The sequence below is a fragment of the Fukomys damarensis genome, unplaced genomic scaffold (assembly GCF_012274545.1).
Source record: "Fukomys damarensis isolate Sample0158 unplaced genomic scaffold, DMR_v1.0_HiC HiC_scaffold_36, whole genome shotgun sequence".
In the NCBI taxonomy this organism is placed as follows: Eukaryota; Metazoa; Chordata; class Mammalia; order Rodentia; family Bathyergidae; genus Fukomys; species Fukomys damarensis.
The window spans coordinates 43,485,089-43,506,371 of record NW_022900948.1 but is presented as its reverse complement, the minus strand read 5'-3'; the positions used below and the strand labels follow the sequence as shown (position 1 = coordinate 43,506,371).

At 55.4% G+C, this 21,283-nt stretch overlaps 2 protein-coding genes across 2 annotated transcripts; one reads left to right on the top strand and one right to left on the bottom strand.

Moving 5' to 3' along the window:
- Positions 1–527: 527 nt before the first annotated feature.
- Positions 528–17,746, top strand: Ciz1 (CDKN1A interacting zinc finger protein 1). Its single transcript, XM_010627297.2, has 18 exons — positions 528–651; positions 889–995; positions 1,983–2,054; positions 3,040–3,269; positions 4,362–4,455; positions 4,636–4,744; positions 7,845–8,151; positions 8,195–8,363; positions 8,461–8,465; positions 8,791–8,907; positions 9,584–9,784; positions 10,512–10,633; positions 13,269–13,356; positions 13,755–13,868; positions 14,054–14,227; positions 15,591–15,660; positions 15,868–15,989; positions 16,291–17,746. Exons 1-18 carry the CDS (start codon positions 533–535, stop codon positions 16,516–16,518), a joined length of 2,448 nt encoding a protein of 815 aa, XP_010625599.1. The 5' UTR covers positions 528–532; the 3' UTR covers positions 16,519–17,746.
- Positions 17,747–17,836: 90 nt separating this feature from the next.
- CUNH9orf16 (chromosome unknown C9orf16 homolog) lies at positions 17,837–21,277 on the bottom strand. The gene is made up of 2 exons (XM_010627298.1): positions 21,096–21,277; positions 17,837–18,224 (listed from the first exon to the last, which is right to left on the bottom strand). Exons 1-2 carry the CDS (start codon positions 21,172–21,174, stop codon positions 18,052–18,054), a joined length of 252 nt encoding a protein of 83 aa, XP_010625600.1. The 5' UTR covers positions 21,175–21,277; the 3' UTR covers positions 17,837–18,051.
- Between the last annotated feature and the right edge of the window lie 6 nt (positions 21,278–21,283).

Genomic DNA, 21,283 nt, shown 5'->3' with positions numbered 1-21,283 from the left:
CTGGCGAGTCGGCGGGGAGGGATCGGGCCCTGGAGGGGCGGGGACATCCTCCCGCCGGGACGGCGCTGCTGTTACTTATTTTTTTGGTTTTTTTGAGACAGGGCCTCACTATGTAGTTGAGACTGCCCTGGAACGCACTATGTAGCCCATGCTGGTCTCGAACTCACTGCGATCCTTGTGCCTCACCCTCCCGAGTGCTGGGATTACAGGCGTGCGTCACCACGCCCGGCATTGGTGCTGCTGTTATTGACCCAGCCTGGGTGCAAAGAGGAGCAGGGCGGCAGCGCCCAGGGGTCAGAGTTGGAGGGGCCGGACTCTTCTGTACTGGCTGCCTGGGAGCCGGGAGGTGGGGCTGGGAGTGTGTTGGGTTGCGATGTAGGGATGGGAGAGTGTTGGTAGGATTTCGGGAAGCTGGAAGGGGAGGACTCTGAGGATGTGGTGTCGCTTAGCGGACAGCATAGGAAGCTGCTGGGGCGTGTGGCTGTGAAGTAGAGGGCGTCCGGGCCTCACTCCCCTATTCCCCGCAGCTACCATGTTCAGCCACCAGCAGCAACTGCAGCAGCAGCAGCAGCAGCATCAGCAGCAGCAGCAGCTATTACAACTCCAGCAGCTGCTCCAGCAGTCGCCTCCGCTGCCCATGGCTGTGAGCCGGTGAGTCCCAGCTTGGGTGGATGCAGGTGTCAGTCTGTCCTACAGATCCATGTGTGAGGACCCCTTCCCCCCGTAGTCATCGGAGTCCTAGATTTCATCAGTTTCCACCTGTGGGAGGGGTCCTCTGTCTGCTGTAGAGCTAGGTGGACAGGGCCGGCCGAGCATGCAGGCAGGCGGGTCCTGGGGGGGCCAGTCTGACTTTCCTAGTAACTCTCCCAGGCCACTTTCTCCACGTAGCGGCCTCCCCCCGCAGCAGCCCCAGCAGCAGCTCCTGAATCTCCAGGCCACATCCCTCCTCAATGGCTCCATGCTGCAAAGAGCTTTGCTTTTGCAGCAGTTACAAGGTATGAACCCAGGCTTGTGCCGGCTTCCGGGTACCCTCATTACTCTCCCTCTCAGGACACCGGGGCTGCAGAAGGTGAAAGTCCCCAAGCTGCATGTAGCTCTGTCAGGTCACAGAGGTGCCCTGGGCCATGGTGCTAGTTCTTTGGGCAGTGCTCAGCAACCCATACTCATATTCCAATTAGATGCCCTCTGGATGCCAGGTATGGTGGTGCCTGCCTGTGATCCCAGCACTTGGGAGGCAGAGGCAGGAGGATCGCCACCAGTTCAAGCCCTGCCTGAACCACAGAGCAGGACTCTGTCTCAAAAAAAACCAAATAAGACCAAACTAAACCAAAAAGCTGAGGCCCAGAGAGGGATCATGTGTCCCAGGTCACCGGCAGGTAGGAGTTGATTGGATGATTATCGCTTTGCCACATGAGTGCGAAGATTCCTGTGAGCTAATTTACAAATCGTATGTGGATGGATAGAGAAAGAAACGGCCCGCACAGGACCCACACATACTGATATTTACCCTTTGTCTCACCCATTTTGAAAGTCACCCTCTTCAAAGTGAAAATGATGTTTAAAAAAGGGGCGGGGGTCAGAAAACTCAAATTGTCCATAGACTGACTTCCTGAAGAAAATTGCCAGCCAATGTTTGGGCGTACTTCCTCCCATGTTTTCTAGGCAAAGACTTGGGGAGCTGTGCATGATTAATGGGGTTTCCCTAAGTGAGAGACAGTGTCTTGTTTCTTTTCCTTGAGCAGAGGGGCCTGATCATTTACCATATGGTGTGACAATCTGTTGAGGTTATTTTGAATTCATTGGAGGGACGTACTCTTGTTTACCTGAACCTCAGCTATTTCTCTTCATTTTCCTGTTTTAAATAATACGACGAATAGTTTGAGACCATTTTCTTGGACTAGATTCCCAAAAGTAGAACAACTGAGTCAGGGGTTGGATGTGTTATGGCTTTTGATAAATATTGCCAAATTGCTTTTCTAAAGGACTGGACCAGTTTACAATGCCACCAGCCACATATGACAGTGCCGGTCTCACCATGCCCACAGCAACCCTGGGTATTATATGCTTCTTTTTTATATTTATAAATGTATATGTCTGTGTAATTTACTAAGTTGGTTGGCAAAAAAAAAAAAAAAAGCTATGTCATTAATGCTTTAATATGCATTTCCTGGAGTGCCAGTGCTGTTGAACATTTTTACATTCATCTGTTAAACGTTCATTTTTCTTTTTGTGACTTGTCCATGTCCTTTGTCCATTTTTCTTTGAGTGTGTTCTATCTTTTGTCTTCTTGTTTTTAAGAGCTGGTTGGCTCTCTTTGCATGTGTGTATCTGTATTTGTTTTGAGTAAATGATACCTGAATACTTACTGTGTACGAGGCACGCACACATATATTTTCGGTTTTTCGAGACAGGGTCTCGGTGTGCAGGTCAGGCTGGCCTTGAACTCGTGGCAGTCCTCCTGCCTCAGCCTCCTGAGTGCTGGGATTACAAGTGTGTGTCATTGCGCCAGGCTTACGTCTCTGTTTTGTCACCAGTAGAGATGATGCTGTCTTGCCCTATACCTGGTGGGTCAGGTGATAAGACGCAGAGGATGGGAAGTGCTTGCTTAGTACAGTGCCTGGCTCACAGTAGGCTTTGGAGAAAGGAGGGCTTCAGGGTAGCATCTCTCAGGTTTTCCTGTGGGCCCTGTGCTGGGTCTGTCACATAGCTGTGGTGAACTCTAAAGCATGCCTGAGGGCAAGCGGGTTTGCTGGGGTGCTCAAGATGATTTGAGGAGGCATCTGGGAGATTTGCCCTTTTCGGCAGCCCCTGACCCCTAGCTGGAGCAGAAAACCATCTCCACAACCTCCTTCATCACCAACACCCATGGTGGGACTGCGATTGTGTCTCTTATCTCTCATCTCTGGCTGCCCTGGGGTGGGCAGGGCTCCCTTGGAAGTTAACCATGATGTTCCCATGATGCTTTGGGGGGTGACCCTTGACCCCAGCCTCCACCACCCAGCTGTGTTGAGAGCCTCTTCTCTCCTCTCCTGCCTGTAGGCAACCTCCGTGGCTACAACATGGCAACCCCGAGCCTGGCAGCCCCCAGCATCACACCGCCCCAGCTGGGCCCTCCCAATTTGCAGCAGTTCTTTCCCCAGGCCACTCGCCAGTCTCTGCTGGGCCCGCCTCCTGTTGGGGTCCCTATGAACCCCTCGAAGCTCAACCTCTCAGGGAGAAACCCCCAGAAACAGACCCGGACCCACTCTTCTACCACCCCCAATCGCAAGGTGAGTGGTGGCTGGCAGAGGGGGCTGGGAAGGGGGACAGCTGGATGTCAGCCCCAGCTCCGCCATGCCTGGCTTTGTTAGATATAGCTGAGCACTTTCGTGGGTACAGGTGACACCTCTTACCTGGTTGCTTCAGGCTGCCCACATCTGGAGACAAGGCACTGTCTTCTAAAAGGGGTTCGGTTCAGCGTTGGGCCCCCAACTCACAGACAAGGTGCCCGTGTCACGCAGGGCAAGAGCTAGGTGGTGTCTGAGAGTCCTGATGTGGGTATAGGTTGTGTTTCTCCTCAGTCCTGGTGTGTGGGGCTTAGCAGGAGGGAAGGAAGCTGCAGGCCCTACGGCTTCCCAGGGTGCCCGGAGCTGGCTGGAGTCTTGTGTTCACAGAGCAAATGTCTGTAAAGCCCCTGTGGGATGGGGGTCCACTAGTACAGATGTTCTAGGTGGCCCGGACTTCCTGCAGGTTATGGGGGAGGGTGTGAGAGATGTTAATGTACAAAATGCCCCATGAGCTATTTAAGACTGGAAAATGCATGTCACCAAAAGTAAGTGGAAGGCATCCTGGGGGTCTGCAGGAAGGGTCTGGACCTCGTTTCGGGTCGAGAGGCTTCCTGTGAGGACTGCCTGGGGGGCTCTGGGGGAGGGCGGAGGCCCAGGTCTTGCCAGAGAAGCCCAGCATGGACGTGCAGTGAGGGCTGGGGAGAGTGGCCCCAAAGGGGGCCTGGCGAGGGGCTGAGGGGGCAGAGACCAGGTTGTGCAGGTTGGGATGGTTTCAGGCTTGGGGTAAGGAGTACCTGTGCGTGCAGGAAGCCAAGAGAAGTTTTAGCTTGAAAGAGGCCAGAGATGCTATCAGGACCATGTTTCAAAGGCTCCTTGGGAAGAAGGGTGTGGGAAAGCCAGAAGCTCTGTGAGCCCCAGCTTGACGGGACGTGGGGTGTATCCGGTCATCTGCCCAGCAGCTAGGGAGCCAGGCCCACCAGAGATCCCCTGGGCCCTGGCAGCCCTTGGGGGCTGTGACGGCCACTGTAGGCCAGAGCAGAATTTGCAGTTTTTGGTGGGTGGCAGCTGTCAGAAACGGTTTCTGAAAGGAAGCAGGATTCTTCTTCTCAGACAGTGCCTGTGGAAGATGGGGCAGACCCCCAAGAGGGGTCTGAAGAAGCGGAAGAGTTCAGGATGGACACATCCAGAGGTGAGGGAGGTGGGGAGCCTGGTGGCCCTTCAGAGGGGACATGGATTGGGTGATGGGGGCAGGTCACGGAGGCAGATGCGAGAGGCAGGGATTCTTGGTGGGGTTGAGACCTGGCCCCATTTCTGGGGCTCGTACATATGCTCCATGGTACCTTTGTTCCCCTGTCCATCCCTACCCTAGACCAAGATTCACTCCCCTGCCCAGATGGCCTCACGAGTGAGAAACGCATTCCCACACCTGAGCCGGAACCTTCTGAGGTGGCTGAGCCACTGGCCAAGAGGTCAAGGACGTAAGTGATGCTGGGGAGGTGCCAGGGCTCGGGTGCCCTGAGTTCATCCCTGCACAGGTGGGGTGGGGAGGCAGGGGCCGACCCTGTGGAAGGTGGGGACAAGATGACCTCTAGTGTGGTGGAAAGTCATACTTACTTCTGTACCTACCTGGGAAAGCTCCAGGCCAGACCTGGAGGCCAGGCTGGGGGCCAGGATGGAGGGATGAAGATGTTTACTCGAGACCTCAGAGAGTGGCAGAGGGTGGGCAGGTTTCCAGGGCTAATTGGAGATGTGTGAGCAAGTGGCAGGAGGGGGAAATCCTCTACAGCTTATTTAGGTGACACTGATGCCCCTGTGTTAGTCAGCTCTGCTGTCCCTGGGATACAGTAGTTGACACCCACAACTTAAAGGGAGAGAGGTTTAGCTCATGGTTTTAGGGGATTCAGAGCATGGTCGGCCGGCTCGGGGGCTGGAAGATGATGGCAGGAGGGCCAGGGAGAGTAAAGCTGCTTAGTTCATGCAGCTGGGAAGCAGAGCAGGGGAAAAGGGCCAGAGAGGAAGAAACAAGGGACCATAAATAGTACTCAAGGCCAGTGACCTACCCAGGCACACCCAGAAGTTGTACTTTAGTAATCTGGTATGTGTGTCTTAGTCCAATCAAATGGACATATCGCCATGACCAGTCACAGTCCACCCCTTGTCATATCTTGTCATCAAACATATCTCTTTAAACCATACTTTTTGTTTTGTTTTGTTTTGGTACCGGGGATTGAACTCAGGACCTTGTGCTTGTGAGGCAGGCGACGGAACCACTGAGATCCCCGGCCCTAAACCATCCTTAATATCCAAATAAACGTAATAATAAGTTAATTATTTCACCTAACATGATCCAACTATCTTGTGCATATAATAAAAATATGCAATAATCTCTTGCTTAGTCTCAACAATTCCAGCATTTTTCAGAAGTCTGAGTCAAAGGCTCTTCTCCAACTCAAGGCAAACTCTTAGCTCTGTAAAAATAAAAAAAAAAGTTACACAATCCTAAGTAGGCTGGCACAGGGAGTCTGAAAGGGAGGAATAGGAGGATAGAAAAGAATCAGACCAAAGCAAGACTGAAACCCAGCCAGGCAAACATTAAATCCCATGACTCTAAGTCAGGCACCCAGGGCGGGTTGTGGTGAGATTTCAGCTCTGACGGGCTTGGGCAGCCCAATTCCTGTGGCCTTGCTGGTTGCAGCCCACATGGCTTATACCTTGGGGTGGCTCCACTTATAGCCTGCAGATGTTCTGTGTTTCTGACATGTCCAGCTTCCTGGGTTCTCCGCTGCACTTTCAGCTTCGCTCTCACTGTTCATGCACGGCCCTCTCAGGGCCATATTGCCTGGCCTCTCAGGCCTTCCTTTGATATCTGGGTAGGAGTCTCCCTGACCCCCACAACATATTCGTTCTGATTGCCTGTAAAACCAGCATCACATGGATGATGCTAGATTTCTGCCACCACTACAGGCAGTAGCCAGGCCCCTTGGGACCGTGGCAGCAGCAGTCTCTGAGTGCCTCAATGACTAAACACAGTGAAAAGAATCCCCAGAAACCAGTTCTCTAGGTGGCCCTCCAATGGAGTAAGGGACCAAGGGCTCTTCTCAAATGAAAGATGAATACTTTTGTACCATTGAGTTTGTGATGGATGGGGTCTTGCTGATTCCTGAGATGCCCTGAAGGCATCTTTCTTGCCCTGGTACAAAGTACTTGGTTTCTTTTTTATGGCTTCGATCTCTTCAGCAACCACACCTCCCTTGGCCCCAACTTTACATATGATTCCTTTTGGGCCAAAATTTAGGTTTTTCAAATTTTTCTGCTCTGGTTTTTGCTCCCAGTTCTCACTATCAATTTGATTGAAAGCAGCCGGCAGTGTTCATGTCACAGCCTGAACGTTGGGCTGTCTTGCAGTTTCCTTCTTTAGCTTAATGAGTCTGCTACCTTTAAATTCAACCTCATGCAGTCCTAGGACATGGACAGAATGAAGACAAGTTTGTCAGAATGTAACATACAGGGCCTCTAATCCATTTCCTAATAGAGTCCTTGTTCCCATCTAAAACTTCCTGAGCCTGGCCTTTACTGTTCGAATTCCTATCAGCAATCTGGTTTTCCCGTCTTCCACCAGAATCACCCATCACACTCTGCTTAGTAGGGCTTCTTCTGCTTTTCCAAACTTCCAAAAACTTCCCACAAGCCAATTCAGAAGCTTCTAAATCAAATGGTCAGATATAGTTACAGCGACAGTGCCACTCTTGGTATCCATTTTCTATATTAGTGAGTTTCTCCATCACTGGGACACAATAACTGATGCCCCTAATTTAGAGGAGAAGAGGTTTAATATACGTTTCAGAGGATTCAGTCCATAGTTTGCTGGCTCCAAGGCAGAAACATCATGGCAGAGGGGTAAAGCTGCCTATGCTGCCTCCTAGCAGCCGGGAAGCAGAATAGGGAAATAGCACCAGGGCAAAAAGGTCCAGGGATCATAGATGGCGGAGGTCCACAGCCCTCGGGCCACAGTCTAACGTCAGTATACATATAGCCTGGTAGGAACGAGGCCACTTCATCTGTATTTACAGCCGCTTCCTGTCTTTTGCGTCACCTCTTGAATTTCTCCTCCTGCAGATCAGTGGTAGCATTAGATTCCCATAGAAGTGCACACCCTACCGTGAGCTGTGCATCTGAGGGGTCTAGGTCATGCTCTCTTTATGACAAATCTGATGTAATAATAATAAAAATAAAGCACACAACCAGTGTAATGTGTTGGAATCATCCCGAAACTATTCCTCATCACTACCTCTGGTCTGTGGAAAAACTGTCTTCAATTCTGGGGACCCTTGACATATAGTCCCCAGAGTCACACCTCCACCGCACACCCAGACACACCCAGAGGTGTGTTTTACTAATCTGCCAAGTGTTTCTTTATCCAGTCACGTTGAGGCATCAGGATCACAGCCCGGAAAGCCACAGGGTTGCCCCAGTCTCTTGCCTATTTATTAGTGGTGGAACTGGGATGAGAACCTGGTCTTGGCCTTTCTTGGGGTCTCTTGGCAGATGTGAGTTTGATCTTCTTTTGATCCTTTATAGCTCAGAGATGCCCATGGAAAAGGGGCCTCCAGGGCAGTCACAGGTAAAGGTGCAGCCGCAGGCCCGGATGACGGTGCCCAAGCAGACCCAGACACCAGAAGTGCTGCCTGAGCCACCGGAATCCCGAGTGCTGCCTCGGTTCCAGCCGCGGGTCCTGCAGATCCAGGCCCAGGTGCAGCCCCAGACTCCACCACAGATGCCACCTGCGGGCACCCAGGCTCCGCTGAAGCTGCAGAAGCAGGCACAGACACAGACTTCCCTAGAGCACTTAGTGCCACTGCCGAAGGAAGCAGAGCCGCAGAAGCAGGTGCAGTCACAGGCCTGGGGGCAGGGGGCAGCTGCGCGAGCAGCCCCCAGAGCAGCCTTCCACGCAGGTGCCCGTACGGCCACTGGAGCAGACTCGGGGCCAGCCTGAGACCCAGCCGCAGGGGTCGGTGCCCACCCCAGAGCGGGTAATGGTGCCCGTACATGCCACCACGCCAGAAACACCAGCTCACCTCACAGCAGAGGCCGGGGGAGGTGAGTGAGTGGGGGGCAGCTGCGCGAGCAGCCCCCAGAGCAGCCTTCCACGCAGGTGCCCGTACGGCCACTGGAGCAGACTCGGGGCCAGCCTGAGACCCAGCCGCAGGGGTCGGTGCCCACCCCAGAGCGGGTAATGGTGCCCGTACATGCCACCACGCCAGAAACACCAGCTCACCTCACAGCAGAGGCCGGGGGAGGTGAGTGAGTGTCGCCCCCTGGTGTTTCCTCTGGCACCGTCCAGCCTGGACTGGGTGCTGCCAGAGGCTGAGGGCCAGGCCTTGAGCCCGGGTCTGTGGCTGTCCGCACTGGGACTTCAGCGTCCTAGCTGTTGGTGGAGAAGGCAGCTCTTGGCCCAGGTCCCTCACAGCCCAGGGTGGCAAATGGACTCTGGGAAAGGAGCACACCTGTTGTTTCAGGCATGAAGGAAGTGTCGTCGCTGGAGCTGGTGGGGGCCCAGGTCGGGGTAGCAGCAAGCCAGGAGCCATCAGCCAGTGCTCCACATGCAGGAGAGTGTGAAAAAAGAACACGTGACATGCTTGGGGTGGGTAGCATTGTGAATGAGGCCCCATCGGGCCCCAGGGCCCAGCAGCAGGGTGTCTTCTTTCTCCCTTAGGCCACCTGGGGTCCCCTTCTGTTTCCCCACTGAGTTTGATGTAGACTGGCTGCATGGAAGGTGGTGCAGAACTGTTGCTTTTCCATGCCTTTGCTCTGAAGACCTAGGGTGCTTTTGGTGACAAGAGTCCCTTCTACATCTGTCATCCCAGCACTCAGGAAGCTGAGGCAGGAGAATCTCAGGGAGTCGGAGGACAGCCTGGGCTACATAGTGAGACCTTGCCTGTCTGAAGAAAGCAAACAAAAAGAGCTCCTCACAGCTGGCCTGTCCCCGAGCAAGAGTTTCCAGTCCCCTCATGCTGGGGTCGGCTCTCTAACGGGAAGAGGGCAGAGTGATAGCTTCTCTGAGGCTTGGGTCCCCGCCCTGGCTCAGCCCTTCCCTTTTTCCTTGCAGTTTCCCCGTCTGTCATGTGAGGAGTGGCATGGGTTAGACTTTGTAATTTGGCAGGCCTGGGTTCCTGTTCTGGCCACAGCTTGGGCAGTCACCTAAGAGCTGGAGCCTCAGTTTCCCTATGTGCTGGGCACAGTGTGCACAGATCTTCACCTGGGCTCGGCTGGCCCGGAGCAGCCTGATGGCAGAAGCTCTGCTTTCGCTCCTGGTGCAGATGTGGGGTTCCGGGGGCTCCCTGAAGGTCACCATCCTGCAGAGCAGCGACAGCCGGGCCTTTAACACCGCCCCCCTCGCGCCTGGGCCCCATCCAGGCGGCGACCCTTCCTCCGCCACCCACGTGGCCACCAGCACTCCCTCTAAGCAGGGCCTTCACTTCTTCTGCTACATCTGCAAGGCGAACTGCAGCAGCCAGCAGGTAGTGGGAGCGGGCTGCCGTCGGCGAGGGTGTGGGGAGGGCTGGGCTCTGCCCGGCACATGGCCGGCCCTTTCCATGCTGCCCTAGTGGCTGCCGAGGACCCCCGAGCCTGGCCCTGCGCAGCCCAGCGTCTGCTCAGAAAGCATCTCCTGCTGGGCGTGATGGCGCACACCTGTCATCCCAGCACTTCGGAGGCTGAGGCAGGAGGATTGATTGCTTGGAGTTCAAGGCCAGCCTGAACTACATAGTGAGACCCTATCTCAGACAAAACAAAGCAAAAACAGAAAGCGTTTCCTGACCAGCCAGCAGGGCAGGTTTTAGAGTCAGGCAAACCTGGCTCAAATCAGCCCCGATCCGCTGTGTGGGCCTGGCCCTGATATTGCAGTCCGGAGCCCAGGCCTGGTCCAAGGGGCCACAGCATTAGTAGCTGAAGCCTTGAGTGTGTTGGCACTCTTGTTGCTATGGTTACCTCTTTACTCTGCCTGGCCTGAGCAGAGCCATGAAGATCCAAGTGAACCAGCAAGCTCTTTGCCTTTGAGGTAGTCAGAGTCCCTGGGAGGGGCAGAGCTCCGGCTGGTGTGTACTCATTCCCTGCCTCAGTTTCCCGGCCTATTCCAGGCCACACGGGGCCTCCCAGAGATGACAGGGTTGCTGTGAAGCCCAGGTCGGAGCTGTGTCCTGCTCGGGGCCTCCCCTCATGCCCATCCCTGGCTTCTTCGTGCTGCAGGAGTTCCAGGACCACATGTCGGAGGCCCAGCACCTGCAGCGGCTCTCGGAGCTCCAGCACGTGAACCAGGCGTGCCTCCTGTCCCTGCTACCCATGCCCCGGGATGCCCTGGAGAGAGAGGAGTGAGCTGGGGGCTGCTCTCTGCTGGGGTGGGCAGGCTCGCCGGGCAGGTGCTGGAGGTACCCTCTGCCAGGGCTGCCGCTGGGTTAATTCCTGCCCTTCCCAGGGGCCCCTTGACACCACTGACGATGGCTATGGATGGCCTTGGCTCCTCCATGGCCTGGTGGGGGTGTGGTTTGGGATTCAGCACAGTGTCCCTAGCTTCCATCTACTTTTTTTTGGGTACCGGGGATTGAACGCGGGACCTTGTGCTTGTGAGGCAGGCGGCGGAACCACTGAGCTAAATCCCTGTCCCCTTAGGCTCCATCTAGATAGGAACATTGTGACCATCTTGTGTGAAGGAGGGGGCTGTGGCCCAGAGCCCTGGCACATATGCTGTGGTGGTGCAGTGGCAAGGATCGGCCTGTAGCCTGGGTTTAGAGAGTGTCCCCAGGTCCCTTCTTGCATCCTCACAGGGTTCAGTTGGTCAGAAACGTAGTCCTCCTAGAGGTTGGCAGGGCCCCGCAGGAGCTGGCAGGACCCACTGGGCTGTCACGGGCCTCCAGGGGCTGGGGGCGATATGGAGAAGTGAGACCGTGTGGGGTTGGTGTGTCATCCCGCCCCATCTCCTGCTCTTGCAGGAAAATTCAGAAATCTAGATTGATGGTGAAAGCTCCCGACTTCAAAATTTGAACCAGAGGGAGACCAAATAGAACCTTTTACAGGCTGGCCAGTTGTCCCTTGAGTCAGTGGTCAGGGACTTTTGTCAAATTTCACATAGTTGTTGTGGCTTGAATTATCCCAGGTGGGGAGAGGGGACAGGAAGGGCTCTTGGTTGGCCGCTGTGACAGATACACTTCCCCTCCTTGGGCAGCTTAGGGTTAGCTGTTTCTCACCGAGAGAAGAGCTCCTTCCGTCTTCTGCCTAGGAGACATTGTCATAGACACAGGAGGGCGGGGACTTTCACAGATGAACTCTGAGTTAATACAATGGTAGAAAAATCTTAATTAGGAACGATCTAAAGTATCACAAAGCAGCAGATTGGTTAGATCAGTTAAGGCCTGTCCAGCCAATACACGGGAGAGTTCCAGGGACTTTGTAACAGTGCGAAGTGGTCAGGTTAAAACAGGGTTCAACCTTGCATGCACAGAATGATCTTGACAAGAAGCTGGGCATGGGGCAGGCCTGTAATTGTAGTACTTGGAAGGCTGAGGCAGGAGGATCGCTGCAAGTTTGACGCCAGCTTGAGCTACATTGGGACCTTGTCTCAAAAAACCAAACCAAACCAAACCAAACCAACAGAAAGACAGACCAGGCATTTATGCTGAAGGACAAATTAAGCTAGAATTTTTGAGGCCATTACGCTCAGTTAGAGCATCATCTCAGTGGTGTCCTGGACGTGGCACTGGTAGTCTGGGTCGCCTGTCAATGCCCTGCTGCAATGTTAATGATTCCTGAGACAAAATAACCCCTAGCCCCAGCCTGCTACCTTCCTTTGGTCCTCAACACCAGACAAGACAAAAATTAGCTTGTGCGAAAAGGAACGATGTTTCTGGCCTTTGTCACTGCGGAAGTGAGGGATAAGTTGGATGCAGGGAACAGCATTTTGTAGGAAAGGACCAGACCACCCACAGCCCCAGCCTTGGTGCACGGTGACCCATTAGGAAGGCAGAGTCCGTGTCTACAGGGGCAGAAAGTACTGAGTGCACCAGATGCGGTGGTGCCTTTTTGGAACCACTCCCCCTGGCCAGGTGGGGTGTCCTGTCCGTCCGGCCAGGCCTGAGGCACAGGGCTGGCTCTACTCAAGTCACACTGCGTAGGTTTCCTTTGGGAGATGGAGAAATGATCCCAAGAGTGGGCTGAAGTGCTGAATCCCAGAACTGAGGTCACCCACTGGGAGGGTGACCCCCTTCCTTCCTCCAGAGAGTCTGCTACCCTTGCCCACCTTGGTCATTCTAGGAGGCCTCAGGCATGGCACTGGCCACACCTGGATGAGGAGTACATTTCTTCATTTAGTACTTTTTGTTTTTTTGAGACAGGGTCTCACTATGTAGTCCAGGCTGGGCTTGAACTCCCTGTGTAGCCCAGTGGACCTCAACAGTGATCCTCCTGCCTCAGCCTCCTGGATGCTGGGATTACAGGCATGTGTCACCACGCCCAGCCACTTAGTGCTTTTAAAAAACATTTACCAAGGTACCGAAATGCTCCTTGTGAAACTCAAATTTAACTGAGTGGGTTGCAACATTCCTGTATGTAACCGCAGCTACCCAGGAGGTTGAAACAGGAGGATCCAATCCGTAGTATCACATCAATCTATCAGTCTCCAGTACTGCAAAAATGAAGGAATGAAAATTAAAAATTAAAAAATAAAAAGGGAATGCCCCCTTGTTTGATCCCCACCATAAATAAATAAGTAAATAAATAAAATAAAGACTTGCCCATTGTATAACATTTTGAAAATGCAACACACAAACGCACAAGAAGATAAAAATTGCCCAGAGATAAGGCATTACATTTTGGCCTAGCTCCTCCCATGATGCTTTCCGTGCTTTAGTTTTGTTTTTCTTTTTTTCTGAGGCAGGGTCTTGCTATGTAGTTCAGCCTGGCCTTGAGCTCACACAGTGTCACACTGTGCTTGTTTTGATTGTCATCATTCAGAGAGCCGCCACCAAAGCGCTGGTGCAACACCTGCCAGGTATACTACGTGGGGGACCTCATCCAGCACCGCAGGACACAGGACCACAAGGTAGGAGGCCCTCCTGCTCCCAGGGCTCCTGCACGCACCATGGCCCGGGGAGGAGGGAGCCAGGACAGAGCGGAAGTAAAGCCTCGTTCTTGTCTGCACGTGACAGTCACTCCCAGCTGGGGCAGAGCATCTGCCCTGCAGTCACAGGGCCCACGGGTCCTTGGGGGGCTCCCCTCTCTTGTCTTGCTGCTACCTGCTGCCCATCTCCTGGCTGCCACAGGGAAGGGCTGCGTTTGTGCGTGACCCAGGGCAGAGGCAGGGCCAGGCCAGCCAACGACAGATGTGCTGGGCCTGCAGGTGGAAGGAGCAGTCTCGCTGGGTGCTGCCTGGCCACTCGTCCATGGGTCACACCTGGGGAGGCTGCCTGCCATGCACACGGCCTGCCCTCCTTTTCCCAGGTCGCCAAGCAGTCCCTGCGACCCTTCTGTACTGTTTGCCACCGCTACTTTAAGACCCCCCGCAAGTTTGTGGAGCACGTGAAGTCCCAGGGGCACAAGGACAAAGCCAAGGAGGTAACCCCAGCTGCCTCAGAGGACATGGGCCCACAGGGGTACGGAGCCTCGGCCAGGGTCACACGGCAGGTTGGGCTTCCTCCCAGCCTAACTGAGCAGGTCCAGAGGGACCGGGACTCTCAGGGGCAAGTGGCATCCAGGCTGCCCACAGCTGACCCGAGTCCCTCACCCTCTCCCCTGGGTAGCTGAAGACATTGGAGAAGGAGACGGCTGGCCAGGACGAGGACCACTTCATCACAGTGGATGCCGTGGGCTGCTTTGAGGGTGATGAGGAGGAGGAGGAAGAGGAGGAGGAGGAGGAGGAGGAGGAGGACGATGAAGAGGAAGAGGTCGAGGTCGAGGAAGAATTCTGCAAGCAGGTGGCTGGGGTGGGCTGCAGTAGGCAGGGTGCAGTAGGCAGGCTGGTGGTGGGATGGCCAGCCTGGAGGGCTTTAGTCCACCTGGGGGCGAGGCCTGAGGCTGGCACTTGTGTTTGCCTCCGTGTTATTAGCATGAACGGAATTGAACGCGACCATGTAGATGTGCAGCAGGTTGACTGTCGAGTAGCAGCTGGAAAAATGTGAGGGCCTGGAAGCCTGGTGGAGATTCAGACTTGTCCAGAGGAAGGGAAAGGTGTCCTGAGCAGAGAGGAGCAGAGTAAGGGATGGTAGTGGTACAATGATGTTAGCAGCTGACTTTTCTTTTTCTTTTTTTGAGCACTTACTATGTGCTAGGCAGGCACTGGGCACTGTAGTGGTAGAATTTCATCCTAGTGGTTGGCAGGAAGAGAGATATTAGCCAGGCTGGTGCATGCCAGACTCGTGGTGTCACAGGCCTGTAATCTCGGCACCTGGGAGGCTGAGGCAGGAGGATTGCTGTGAGTTTGAGGCCAGCCTGGGCTACATAGTGATTTGAGGCTGGACTGGAATGCACAGTGAGACTGTCTCAAAAGACAAAATAAAACAACAACAACAAAAAGTGAGATTCCTGAGTCCAAACCTTTAATGGCCCAGCTGTGCCTCTAAATGAGGAGTGGGTCGGGTCTTGGATACTTTGCAGTTTAACAGATGTTTCTGGGAACCGGGCCAGGGCCAAGCCCTGGTGCTAGACGTGGGGACATGACATGTGAGGCCCAAGGCCTGGCCCCCGCCTCACAGAGGCTGCCTGTTTATAGTGCAGGGTGGTTGTGGGAAGAGCTTGCCAAAGAGACACTGTCACTCTGGTAGTCACGTGGCGGGTGGTGGAGGACACTGCTGGGCATGGCAGGGCTGACAGGTCTGGGGCTGGTCTCTCCTGGAAGGGGCCTGTATCCAGCAGGTGAGGTAGAGGGTCCTTGGTCACTTAAAACCCACACCAGGACTAAGGTCACCGCAGTGTTGGGTGGGAACTAGGGAGCTGAGGGTTCCCAGGTGAGAATTTGAACTCTGGTTTGAGCCCACCGGGGTTCACTCCCAGGCCTCTCCACAGGCCACCCCTGGGCAAGTGAGTTCATGTCCCTGCAGCCTCAGTTTCCTCTTTTGCAAGATGGGTGTAGCCATAGGGTTGCTATGAGCGGTCACTGAGATGACACACGTGATCTGTTGGGCACACTTGGTGGATTGCGGCCCCTGTGGGGTGGGAGCTGCCTGGGAAGGATGAAGTAGGAAGGGCACCCCTGGAGGCAGCCCCCACATGCCAGAAATCTAGGGGCTGGGTCTGGGGGAGCCAGACCGGCCTCTGAGGCCCTCGCTTGCGTTTCTCCAGGTGAGGTCCAAAGACGGCTCCGGAGGGGAGCGGAAGGGCTTGGAGACCTACAGCTCCAACACTGCATATGGTAAGACGGAGCTCCGAGCCCACCTGTGGGAATGGTGGCCCCAGCTCCAGGTGACCCCCAGGTCCCAGCACTGCGTTCCGGTCAGCCCGTCCCCAGGTCTTTTTCTCTCTGCTCCCACTAGAGGCTGGGTATGGGGTAGATAGGCCCTCGAGTGGGCGGGCACCTGGCTGGGACTGAGGACTTGTGTGTGTGACTTTGCCCTCGCAGGTGTGGACTTCCTGGTGCCTGTGATGGGCTACATCTGCAGCGTCTGCCGCAAGTTCTGTCATGGCAACTCCGGGGCGCGGCTCTCCCACTGCAAGTCGTTGGCCCACTTTGAGAACCTGCAGGTGAGCTGGACCCCCCTCCCTTGCTCGGGGACACAGCCTCTGTCCCCTCTGATAGACACAGCCCGCAGCCACGGCCCTTGTGCTTAGCATGACCCAGGCACACACCTGCTATGGGGAGGGAGTCTGAGTTGTGTTAGTGCCGGGCTCTTTCTGTCACTGCTCTAGGGCAAGGCTGTTGGCTCCCGAACCTGGCCCAGAAGGGCTGAGTGCGTCACACAGGGTCATGGCGCACTGGGCTGGGGAAGCTGCTGCCGGCCAGGAGACCTCAGTGAGCCCTGACCTCAGTGTACTCTCTGTCCAGAAACACAAAGCAGCCGAGAGCTCCGGCCCCACGTCCCGGCCCGTGAGCCGCCAGTGCGCCATCAACGCCCGCAACGCGCTGACTGCACTGTTCACCTCCAGCATTGGTAGTGGTCGCCCGCCCAGCCAGTCCAGCCCTCAGGACAAGGCCCAAACCCCCGGCAAGGTGACACCTCGAGCCGCTAATCCCCCACCCCGCCCTCGGCGCTCGGGCCGCCTCAAAACCTGAAAGTGGGAGCTCCCTGAGCCCAGCGCGTCTGGGTCCGGACCTGTTAATGCTTTCAGGGGTCTGTGTGGAAATGGACGTGGTGGATGTTTTTACTCAAAGCCAATAAAAGGTAGTTTGGATGCACAGTGCCCACCAGCACTTCTGTCTGGGTGAACTGGCTATGGCACAGCAGCTCTCAGCCAGTGCCCGGCCTCTGGCCGCAGTGTAGTGGCAGAACTGGAAGGCAAACATAGCCTTCCTGAGGCTCTTCACCTGGGCCTGTTTCCCTCCTAATAAGGTATCAGGCCTAGGAAATAGCCTTCGAGTAAATTAAGGTCTTTGTGAACCTTTGCAATTCTAGGAGGTGGTGTGCTTGCTACCTCAAAATTACAGGTGAAGAAACTGAGGCCGAGAGAGGCCACGGGGCCGGTAAGAGGCCAGGATTTGAGCCCCGTGCTGGCCTCTCTGCAGTTGACTTTGGTGCAGCTGAGCTGTAGGTGAGGGCCCTTCCCATGCAGGTGCTCTGGTACTCCGTTCTCAGTTCACTGGCAGGGTGCAGGCAACATGAAGAAGAATCATCAGCAAATGGGCTCAGGCTGTGTTGGCTGTGTAGTTGTTTTCTCCTTTAGATCCTTAGCCAACCAGCCCGGCCCTATCGCTGGCCAGATGGAGACGGCGGAAGGGCAGTACCACGGTTGCCCAGCATGTCTTGGTGTTGGTGGTCTTGGTGAAAGACCCAGCACCCAGAGAGGCCAAGTGTGTCCCACAAAGTCACCCCACATGTCTGATGCTGTCTCAGAGGATGCTCCGACCTCGTGTACACTGTGTCCAGAAACATGAGGCGATTTGGTGCCCCCCTCCCAGCCTTTGCGCTGCTAGTGTGCAATCTGCGCACTCCAGTGTCGGCACTGGCCGACTGCCCACCCAGCCCAGCCCCCAGGACAAGGCCAGACCCTTCAGCGAGGCGATGGCTCCAGCCCCCAGCATCCCTTCTGTGCTTGCGCCACCTCAAGACCTGATAGCAGGAGCTCCTCGTGCCCAGCCTGTCTGCGTGCAGATCTGTTAATGCTTTTAGGAGTCTGTGTGGAGACTGATGGGGTTGGAGTTTCCTCTCAAAAGCCAATAAAGGAAGGTAGTCTGGTCGTGCAGTGCCCACTAGCACTTCTGTCTGGGTGGATAGGGGAAGGGGCACACAAGCAGCTCTCAGTCAGCACCTAGCCTCTCTGGGTACAGCTGGTGCCACCAGTGTGTGGTCAGAGCCTGGAAGCCTTGACTGCCCTTTTACTGCCAGTTCTTCTGGGGTCTGTGTCCTGGCACACAGAGGAGAGAGGCGCAGTGGTGTGGGAGACCTGTTTAATGTGGACATTTGGTCCTGGACAGAGTGGGGCATTCCCGGGAGGTGGGCAGACTGGTGGGTGGGTGACCAGCCCACCCCTGGGCCCAGGAGGGACCAAAGGCTAGCCTTCAAGAGGGTGTTGAGGCCAGAAGGTGAGTGCCCAGGCTGAGCCTGGCCCAGGGACGCAGGGTTGGGCCTGCCCTGGGGGCTCCCACGGCCTAGGGGCTGGCATCACCGGTAGCTTCCCCAAGCTGCTGCTGGAACTCGAGGCGAGTCTGCCTGTTGGACTCCAGCAGCTCCTGGAGGCGGGCGTGGAGGTGGTCGTTCTTCTCCTCCAGGTGGTCCAGGCAGGAGTTGATCTGGTCCAACATGGAGTTGATGGCGGCGTACTCTGGGGGGAGAGGAATCAGTCAAGTCCTGTGTCGCCTCAGGGCTCACCGATCCCCTCACATCCCACTGTCCCCCAGCTGGCCTCCAGCAGGGGCTTTGGGCGAGTCCCTCCTCCTTCCTGAGCCTCACTGTCACCATCTGGAAAGTGGGTGGATTCCAAAAGGAGAAAGACTTTGAAGAGATAAAACCTTCATGTGCTCTCCCTAGGGTTAGGGTGGTGTCAGGGCAGCCGGCGGGAGTCCTGCCTGGGAGGTCAGGTGGATGCTGAACCCGAACCTCTTCGGCAGCTGCGTAGAGGCCCAGCCTGTGCTCCCAAGTCTGGCAGTCAAGGCCACTGTTCTTGAGAGAACTCGCCCTTCAGCCCTTCCATGGCTTCCTCTGTCTTCAGCGTAAAGCACTCTGCAGACTGTCCTGCGCCTGGAGTGGGAGCCAGCCGCTACCTTCTCCTGAGCGTTTTGTCTCCCTCTCCCACTTGCTTTGGCCTACCTCAGGCCCATGAATGTGCTGTTTGTTGTCTCTGGCTGGAATGCACTGTGTCCTTTGCGTGTCTTCCCTCCTCCTCCTCCTTCTCCTCCTGGACAAATTCCAGGATGTTGCCCTGGGGGAGCCTTCCCAGTACCCCAGGCTGATCAGCCTCTCTTCTGACACCCTGGCCATCCTGGCCCCTCCCCGGCTCTCCCTCAACCAGGAATGACCACTGTGATTATTTATGTGTCCATCTGTGTTCCTCCTTGACTGTAATTCTCTGTGAAGTGACCAATCTTATGTTTGCTGCTGTCTCCCCAGTGCCCTCACAACTTAAACAATTGTTGAATGAACGAATGGGTGGGAGAATGAGTGAAATTCTGACTGTCCAGCCTCTCCGCCTCTGCTCCTGTCTCCCAGAATGCATTGGTGCAACGGCCTTTCAAGGGCCAGCTTACAAAACCTTCTCCAAGAAATCCTCCCAGGTCTCCACTTGAAACATGCTTCTTCTGCCTCCATCCACGACTTGGCTCTGGGCAATACAGTGTCCCTTAGGCTTCAAGGTCTGGGCCTGTGCCCACTGCGGGACTCAGTTCTATGCCAGCCCATGAGTCAGACACACGAGGCTGCCGGCAGGAGACCAGAGGGGAAGTGGCTGGTGATGCGTGTGGAGTTGGTGTGAATGTGCCTGCATTCTAGAGGAGGGGCAGCATCACCCAAGGAGGACGATGTCCCCTCCCAGGACAGACCCGGCAGTCTGCTTGACCTCAAAAGTCCACCCCCCATCCTCGTGGTACAGATGGGGAACTGAGGCCTAAGCAAGCGGAAACCTGTATAAGTCCCACGGCTGGTTGATGACAGAAGCCAATCAGACTGGGTGATTAGTGGCTCTTGGGGTTTGAGCTCCAGCTCTGTTCCACCCCTGCAAGTGACTGTAGCTCTTTTCTGGGAAAGGTTGAGAACTGAGCATTCAAATACGCCAAGACATCACACAGGGTCTGGGCACAGCAAGCAATCAATAGATGGTCATTATGATCAACAGTTTGTGTTCCGCATCTGGGACACAAGCTGGGACAAGGGACTGGGGAGGCGAGTGTTCCCAGTCAGCTCTGGGCCCTGGCTTTATCCGTGTTAAGGGTACTTTCCAGTTGTAAGCCTTTGCTTCTGTCCCGGGACATCCTCCTCCCCACTGTCCCATGGCCCTGCCAGCATCCACTCTGTGACAGCCGGCGAGGCCCTGTGCAATGCTCCCATCGTGGCTCCCGGCAGTGACGACACACATCCAGCCCCTGCTCACCGGCACCGCCAGCGCACACCTGCTAGCCCATCCTCACCCCCAGTTCGGGGTCTTCTACCTCTATTGAAAGCAGATCCTGGCCAGGCAGTGTGACACTCATCTGTAATCCTGGCTACAGGGGCAACTGAGGCACGAGGATCACAAGTTCAAGGCCCATCTGGTCAATTTAGAGAGACCCTGTCTCAAAAAATAAAAATAAAGGTAATGGGAGTGAGGCTGGGGACATAGCCCTGTACAAAGGCCCTGGGTTCAATCCCTAGTTTCAAAAAACAAGAAACCAAGCAATGAAAATGTGAGTAATGAAAATGTAAAACTACTGTGGGGATGGACGCGCAACTCTGAGTAAACTACAAGCCATACGAGTGTACAATTTAAATGGCTAATTTGTACACAATGTGAATTATAGCTCAATAAAGCTGTTACCAAACCCAGAAAGCCTTCTCTATCCTGACCCCACGTTTACTAAGTCCTGTCCTCTGTTAGTTCACCAATCTTAGTACAGTAAAGAGAATCCCCCTAATCCCCATAACCACTTTAACACTGCAGCTGGAATCTGCTAAGCACCTTGCATGCCATGTTTCCTCTAACCCTGTACTACAGAAGGCACCAATCACTATTCCTATAGTACAGATGAGGGAACTGAGGCTCGAGAAGGCGCCGGGGAGCCAGGGTTGATGGTCCTCCTGCCCTCCCGCGGTGCTCGGTTGAGGGTCACCTGGAACGCGGTGGCTGGGGCGCTGACTCAGCAGAGCGGGAAGCCCACAGTCGTCCCTTTCTGCTAAACCCGGCCAGCGAGCTGGGTCCCACTCTCCTGCGGTGAAGGAAGCGGCTGGAGCACATCCCAAGCGGGTGGGCGTCCCTAAGCTGCCTCAGTTTCCACATCTGTAAGCTGCAGCTGGTTGCCCACAGTTCTCCAGTGCTACGGTTTCCATGGGGGGCCCGTTCTCCGGTGCTTGCCGCGCACCTCTGAGGCAGCTCCAGGACAACGCGGGGCCTTCTAGGGGATGAGAGGGCCTCTTCCGTCCCTTCCAAGCCCCCACCCCCACCCCGTTCCCGTGCCAGGCAGCACGCCTGGAAAACCAAAGGTGGCTTCCACGCCCCCCGGGTCACCTGCTTCCTCGAAATCGTCGTCCTCTCCTTCCGTGGCCGCCTCCACCGGCATGCCCAGATCCCCGTTGGGGCCCGACATTGCGGGCTCGGGCGCCGCAGGGCCAGCACAACGATGGGAAGCGACGACGGTCGCGCCGAAAGCCGCGGCTGCACCGGGCGGAAGGTGGAAGCAGCAGGCGAAGGCCGGG

Coding starts and splice junctions, on each gene's coding strand:
- Ciz1 (XM_010627297.2), top strand. CDS start 533: ATGTTCAGCCACCAGCAGCAACTGCAGCAGCAGCAGCAGCAGCATCAG. Junction 996..1,982: donor GCTTTTGCAGCAGTTACAAG/GTATGAACCCAG, acceptor GCTTTTCTAAAG/GACTGGACCAGTTTACAATG. Junction 8,152..8,194: donor AAGCAGAGCCGCAGAAGCAG/GTGCAGTCACAG, acceptor CTGCGCGAGCAG/CCCCCAGAGCAGCCTTCCAC.
- CUNH9orf16 (XM_010627298.1), bottom strand. CDS start 21,174: ATGTCGGGCCCCAACGGGGATCTGGGCATGCCGGTGGAGGCGGCCACG. Junction 18,225..21,095: donor CGACGATTTCGAGGAAGCAG/GTGACCCGGGGG, acceptor CTCTCCCCCCAG/AGTACGCCGCCATCAACTCC.